Here is a 6,503-nt window from a genome sequence, read left to right as displayed (position 1 = left end):
ATATTCCCCTCCCCTCGAACCTATAAACAGAAAATACGCCTTGACTCAGAAAATGCGCCCTGCGAGGGATCCGGGGCTGCAGCACCGAAACCCCCGGCAGCGGCTGCGAGCGAGAGGGGCTGGGGGCTCACCGAGCACCCCAAAACAGGGAGGGACACCCCGAGCCCATCCCAGCGCCATAGCCCCGCCGCAGCCCCCAGCCCAGTTCGGGGACGCTTTTTTCGGGAAGCAAAAGTCACAGGAGAGGGGAGGGGGGCGGGGATGCTCCTCGGGGGCTTCTCCCCCTGGAATGACTCTGGAAAAGCCTCACACAGCCTGGCTCACACACCCACGGGAACCCCCAAGCACAGGCGTGAGCCCCGGCAGCAGGAATCAATCACCGGGATCGGGAATTGATCCCCAGGATCTGCCTGAGACCTGCCGAACTCAGCACAGCCCAGAGGGGCAGAGGGGTGGGGGGCAGGGGCTCGGGTGGAGCCCCCCGAGCTCGGAGAGGGGCCTCGCAGCCGCAGGATTCCTCCCAGGTCAGCGTCTGCCAGCGGGATGACTCAGGGGGGATTAGTGGGATTTGACGGCGCAGGGAACATCGGGGGACATCGAGCCGTGGGCCTGACCTCGGCCATGTAGGGCCAGTCCTGCCCAGAGCCCCGGGGACACGGAGGGCACAGGGGACACGGGGCCAGCCGGGGCCAAATGGCACCAGGGCCACAACCCACCCCCTCTGCAGCCCCCCAGGGAGGCCTCAGCCCCTGAGCTGAGCCCCCAGTCCCTCAGACGGGGGTGGAAGGAAGGGGCAGCACTGGGGGCAGGGCTGGGGCTCAAGGGGCTGCACTGCTGGGGTGGGGTCTTGCCCATGAAGCCCCTATTCGCCCTCTGACCCAAAGAGGGTGTTTGTGCACTTGTTTTTCAGGGATGCAGCACCCCAGGATGGTGACACTGGGGTGTGGAAACCCCAAATATTCTGTGAGAGGGCATGTGGAGCCCCTGAGCGTGGGAGAGCAGGGATGAGGATCTCACTGTGCTGAGATCTGGGACTGGAGACACCTGGGATGTAGGAGACCCAGAAAACTGGGATGCTGAGACAGGGATGTTGGAGACCTGCCATGTGAGCAGCAGAGATGTTGGAGATGTGGGATGTAAAGCCCTCAGAATGCTGGAGGTGGATACGGAGAGCTGGGATGTAGGAGGATCCCAGGTGTTGTGGGATTTCCAGGGTGGGGAGACTCAGGGTGTGCAGGTCTGGGACATCGACACCAGGATGCTGAGCCCAGGTAGTGAAGATTTGGGGTGAGAACACCTGGGATGTGGAGCCCTGGGTTACAGACCCCAAGTGCTGGGCAGGGCTCGGGGACCCTGCTGGCCCCTCTGGTCCCGGGGCAGCTCCCACAGGAACGGCACAGCCGAGGCGCCGGGGGGCAGACACGCCACAAGCACAGGTTTATTTCACCAGCTTTTATTCCGGCTGATTCTGTCGGTTCCTTCACATTTATTCAAGGCACTCAGTGGCAGGGCGAGTACAAAATCAACAGTAAAAAGGGGGTGGGTGTGAGGGCGCAGCTGGGGGCGGGGGATAGCAGCGGCGGCTTCTCCTCTTCCTCCTCCTCCGTCTCCTCCTCCTCGGTGCCGCCTACTTCTTGGCCGGCTCCTTGGCCTGGCTCTCCACGGTGACGGGGATGGTGATTTCGGCAGACTGGATGGCAGGCTTGGGCAGGGGAGCCTCCACCGTCAGCATTCCGTCGGGAGACAGCGAGGACCGCACGGCCGTGGCTTCGACACCAGGGGGAAGGCTGGGAGGAGAGGGGAGAGAGGGGAGGTTAGAACTGCAGCACCGACCCGGGGGATTCAAAGCTCAGCCCCAAATTGCTGCCTCTCCCACTCCCCGTTTGGCTGAGCAGCATTCCCAGTTTGGCCAGTGAGCTTTGGAGGGCGTGGGTGGGTGGGAAAACGTCCCCAAAGACATCGGGGGCTGCATCAGGTGTCTCCCCCCTCCCTGGTACTTACGTGTATTTTCGGGTGAAGCACCTGGAGATGAAGCCGTGTTCATCCTGCTTCTCCTCGTGTTTGCCTGGAAGGAAACAAAACCAATCAATGGTTGGGACTGGCTGGGTGGAACCTTCCTGCCCCGCCCCAACACTTGTGAGGGGCCGATTCTGCCCATCCTGGGGCTTTTGCCATAATATCAGCCTGGAGCAACTTGGGGGGGACCCTCTGCAGGGCCACTCTGGGTGCATCCCCCAAATTTAAGCAGAGGAAAGTGCAGTGCCAGGAGCTGGGGGTGGCCAAAGGGGCCCAACAGTGGCCAGCTGGCCCTACAGCCTGGCAAGGCTGGAGATGGAGCAGCCCTCTCTCCCTGAATTCCTCTGGGAATTGCCCCCATTCCTTGCAGGCCCCCCCTCACCCAGCAGGAAGCAGATCCTGGCCTCATGCCACAGATCTGGGCTTTGTCACAGCATCCAGGCTGCTGTGGGGGCTGCAGGGCCCCACGTCACTCCCTGGGTCCCTCTGTGGCTCCAGCCAGGGGGTCCCTCCCTGTGTCCTTCCAGAACAGCACCAAGGGGTCAGTGGATGGGGCTGGGGGGGCCTCTGCACCTGAGTGCACCCTGAGACTGAGCTGTAATGCTGGGCCTTCCTCTGTGCCTCGATTTTCCCTTTTTCCTCTCCTTTCCTCCATCTCCTTCTGCTTTTCCTTCCTTCCCCGTATCCCCATCCCTTATTCCACCCTTTCCCCCCCAGCAAGCTCCAGGGCGGCAGCTCCCCCATCCCTGCAGAGCCCCACCCCAGCACCCACCGGTTATCTCCACGATATTATCCTTGGTTTTCACCACCAGCTCCTCGGGTGCGAAGTGGTTGACGTCCAAGGTGACCTTCCAGCTGTCGGCGGTCTGGCGGATCTCGGAGATGCCGCTGCTGAGCTGCCGGCTCAGCGCCTGCCCGAAGGGCGAGCCGGGCGCCGGCATCAGGGCGCTCTCCCGGGGCAGCAGGCGGAAATAGCCGGGCCAGGCGCTGCCGCTGGGCCACTTGTACCAATCCTCGGGGATGTGCGGCATCCCGAAGGACTGGTCGAAGAGGCGGCTGCCATGGTACCAGTCGCGGAAGGGGTCCCAGCTGGGGCTGCGCAGGAAGGTGAAGGGGACGCGGCGCTCGGCCATGGCTTGCGGTGCTGCCGGGGGGGGCGGCCGGCCCGGCCTTATGAAGAGGGCCCGGGGTTATTTTTAGCCGGGCCGCTCAGCTGGCTATTAATGGAAATTGCGGCAGCCCCGGGGAAGGGACCAGAAACTTGCCCGGGGTTGGGGCGGCCGCACGCAGCCGCAGTGGGTGGGTGTGCGGGAGGGGGCTGGCAGCCTGCAGGGCCCCCCTGCCAAGGAAATGTCCATCCTCCTTTCATCGGGAGAGGCTCGGCCTGCTTGCGAGTGATGGATGGCCCTTGGAGCCGCTCCCGGCCTCTCCCGCCTGCCTGCCCGGAAAACAATCCCCAGCGTGAGAAGGGGCTGGGGCTGCGCCAGCGCCTCGGGAATGGCCGGATGAGTCAGTGCAGGAGGCCCTGAGTGTCCATGCGCTGTGTCACCGCCTGCCAGAAGGTTCCAGAGCCCCCCAGCCCTCTGGCAGTCCAGTGGCTCCAGTGCTCAGCAGCGTGGTAGGAAACCCCAGCACCAAGCTGGGCTGCTCCCATCCCCAGGAGTGGGGGGCCTGAGACCCTCGTGGGGTTGGTGAGGGTCTGGGGGCCAATGGGACCTGTGGGGGTTGGTGGGGGCTTACAGGACCTGATGGGGGCCAGTGGGGACTGGGGGCTGATTGGGATAATGGGGTTAGGGGGGCAGAGGGACTGGAGGGGACTGGGGTGGGATGGACTCTTGTCCAACGAGGCTCTCCACACCCCTGGCACCCAGGAAGGGATTCCCATCTGGGGTCAGAGCCCAGGCTCCCATGCTGGGGAAGGGCTGTTTTCCAGCCCAGCAAGCCTGGCAGCTCTGGGACCCCATCCCCTGGGCCCAGCTCCCCTCTGGCCCCAGATCTGCCCTGGAGAAGACGGGAGGTGGGCGGCACCTGAGCCCTGACACACTCAGTGCACAAATTACTGACCTCCAGGAGTGTGGGGGGATGCAGCAGCAGGAAATTTGGGGGTGATAATGGGGTTAGGGGGGCTCTAGCAGGGTGGAGGGACTGGGGGGGCCTGACTGATGTGGGGCTGGGGGATTGAACCTGGGGAAGACAGGGCACTGCAGAGGGGAGGGAGTGAGAGGGATGCAGGGAAACGAGAGGGATGTGGGAGGGAGGGGAGAGATGCAGGCAGGGATGCAAAGAGGGATGCAGGGAAATGGAGGGGAGGCAGGGAAGGATGCAGGGGAAGATGCAGGGAGGGATGCAGGGAAATGGAGGGGAGGCAGGGAAGGATGCAGGGGAAGATGCAGGGAGGGATGCTGGGAGGGGGGGGAGGAGTTAGAGGAGGGATGCTGTGAGGAATGGAAGGGTGGCAGGTGGGAATGCAGGAAGGGCTGCAGGGAAATGGGAGGGATAGGAGGGATACAGGCAGGAACGAAGGGAGGGACAGGGAAGGATGGGAGGGATCAGGAGAGGGATGCGGGAGGTATGGAATGGATGGGAGAGTTGCAGGCAAATGGGAGGGATGCAGGTAGATGGGAGAGGGGAGGGATGCAGGCAGAGATGCAGAGAGGGATGCAGGCAGGATGGATGGGAGCTGGCAGGCAAATGGGAGTGACGCAGGGAAGGATGCAGGGAGCCAGGAGCACGGCAAGGGGCCAGGGAGGATGCAGAGGGTCCCCCACAGACACAGGAGGATCCTCGGTGGGATCAGACACAAAACTCCCGGTGCTGCTCCACATGGAGCCAGAGGGAAGAGCAGGATGGATCTGCAGGGAGCCGGACAGAAGGAGCAGGATAACCCTGCCGTGCTCCTGGCAGGAAAAAAACCTCTCAGTGCCCAGCAGAGTAATTTACAATATATACTGTATATTTATTATAATTGCACCAGCTCACGGCATCTACAGCTGTACTCACAACCCAGAGAGAGAGCGCACGCGCGACAGGAAAATACTGAAGTATTTCTACAGAGTATTTGTTCCAGTTGGCTCCCTCCCGGCAGGAGACAGAGACTGTAAAAGAGGAAGACTGGAATTTTTCCCTGATGTGCTGGCTGCTCCGCGGCGCCGCTGCAGTCGGGGCTCGGGTCTTTGGGAGCCGCGGCCCCACGGGGGCTGCAGGGCTGGGGCTGCAGGGAAATCCCCCGCTGCTGGCTCGGGTTTGGGTGTTGTCAGGGGATTCCCCCGTATCCCAGCAGGGTGGGGGCTCCAGCGGCCGCTCTGAGCTCCCCGTGGGGCGATGGGGGGACGGGGGCTGTGGGGCAGCAGCTGGAATTGCTGGGATGGTTTTTGGAGCGTGTGGCTCAGGGTTTGTGGGGATGCTGGGGGAACTGATGTCCTCCGTCTCCCCAGGCTCCAGGAGAGCAGAACCCTTTGTCTCCTCCTCCTGCCACATTCAAATCCTGAGCTGCCACCCTGCCCAGGTCTGGCACGTGGGGACAGGCTGCACCATGGAGTGCCACCAGTGTGTCCCCTCCTTACCTGTTCATCCCATTACTAACACCTCTGCTCGCTCAGGTGTCTTTGCCAGCGGGTGGCTGGGACACCCAGGGGCTGGCACCCATCGCTGCCCAGCTCCTGGGATTTTTCTCCAAGGGCTGGTGCATCCTCAGCCTCTGGCTGAGCCTGGACATGCCAGGTTTGGGAGCTGACCCTGAAGCTCCCATCTCTGTCCTCTCGGGTCCTCTGGTCCATCAGGCCACGGCTAACGAGGCTGAGCTGGACTCCAGAGGATCCTCCCGACCCCGGCTGGCTGGAAACCAGCCCCAGAGCCTGGCTTTGCATCCAGGGGCAGCGGGTTAATCCGGGCAGCTGCTCTCCCACCCAGGGAGGCTCATGCCCATTGTCCTGCTCCAGCCAGCCGGAAAACACGGGGCCACCGGCATTAAACACCAACCCCCCGGGAGCCACCACTCTCCTCAGCGCCTGGGGGCTTTTTTTTTTTGGGAAATCAGCAAAATCCTGCAAAAGCCGGGCGGCGGGCCAAGCCCGGGACCCTCTTGCTTCTCTCTTCCCATAATTCAGTTTTAAAAAGCAGCCACTTTTCCCCAGAGCGGGAGGGGACAGGAGGCTGAGAGCCCAGAGGTGGGAGAGGCCATGCCAGCGCCAGAGGGTGGCTGGATGCTCCCCCTGCCCAGCCCCAGGCCCTGCGGCTCCCTCCTCCCGGGCGTGTCCCTCAAACTGGGTGGGTGGGCGGGTGCCAGGGGCGGCTCCTGAGCTGGGACAAGCAGCATTTTCCCCCGGATCTCCTCGCTTGGGAAGAGAATTACAGGTGCTGCCGGCTTTGTTCATCCATGGCTTGGCATGTGCTCAGGTCTGGGGGGACCCCAAAATGTTTTGCAGAGCCCCTGTCCCCCATGACACCTTGGGGACAACTTCTCTGGGGGAAACAGGGCCTTGCTCACC

At 62.9% G+C, this 6,503-nt stretch overlaps 1 protein-coding gene across 1 annotated transcript; it reads right to left on the bottom strand.

Annotated features, from left to right (window-relative positions):
• Positions 1 to 1,437: 1,437 nt before the first annotated feature.
• On the bottom strand, positions 1,438 to 3,228 carry HSPB1 (heat shock protein family B (small) member 1). The gene is made up of 3 exons (XM_084219339.1): positions 2,789 to 3,228; positions 2,002 to 2,065; positions 1,438 to 1,787 (listed from the first exon to the last, which is right to left on the bottom strand). Exons 1-3 carry the CDS (start codon positions 3,147 to 3,149, stop codon positions 1,628 to 1,630), a joined length of 585 nt encoding a protein of 194 aa, XP_084075465.1. The 5' UTR covers positions 3,150 to 3,228; the 3' UTR covers positions 1,438 to 1,627.
• Between the last annotated feature and the right edge of the window lie 3,275 nt (positions 3,229 to 6,503).

The sequence above is a fragment of the Fringilla coelebs genome (assembly GCF_963513975.1).
Source record: "Fringilla coelebs genome assembly, chromosome: 20".
Taxonomy (NCBI): Eukaryota; Metazoa; Chordata; class Aves; order Passeriformes; family Fringillidae; genus Fringilla; species Fringilla coelebs.
Note: the sequence above shows the minus strand (reverse complement) of the source record. Positions and strands in the feature narration are given on the sequence as shown.

Excerpts from the sequence above, each read along its gene's own strand:
- HSPB1 (XM_084219339.1), bottom strand. The coding sequence starts at position 3,149 with ATGGCCGAGCGCCGCGTCCCCTTCACCTTCCTGCGCAGCCCCAGCTGG. Across the intron at positions 2,066-2,788 it reads TAATATCGTGGAGATAACCG|GCAAACACGAGGAGAAGCAG; the intron begins GTGGGTGCTGGG and ends GTTTCCTTCCAG. Across the intron at positions 1,788-2,001 it reads TGCTTCACCCGAAAATACAC|CCTTCCCCCTGGTGTCGAAG; the intron begins GTAAGTACCAGG and ends CTCTCCTCCCAG.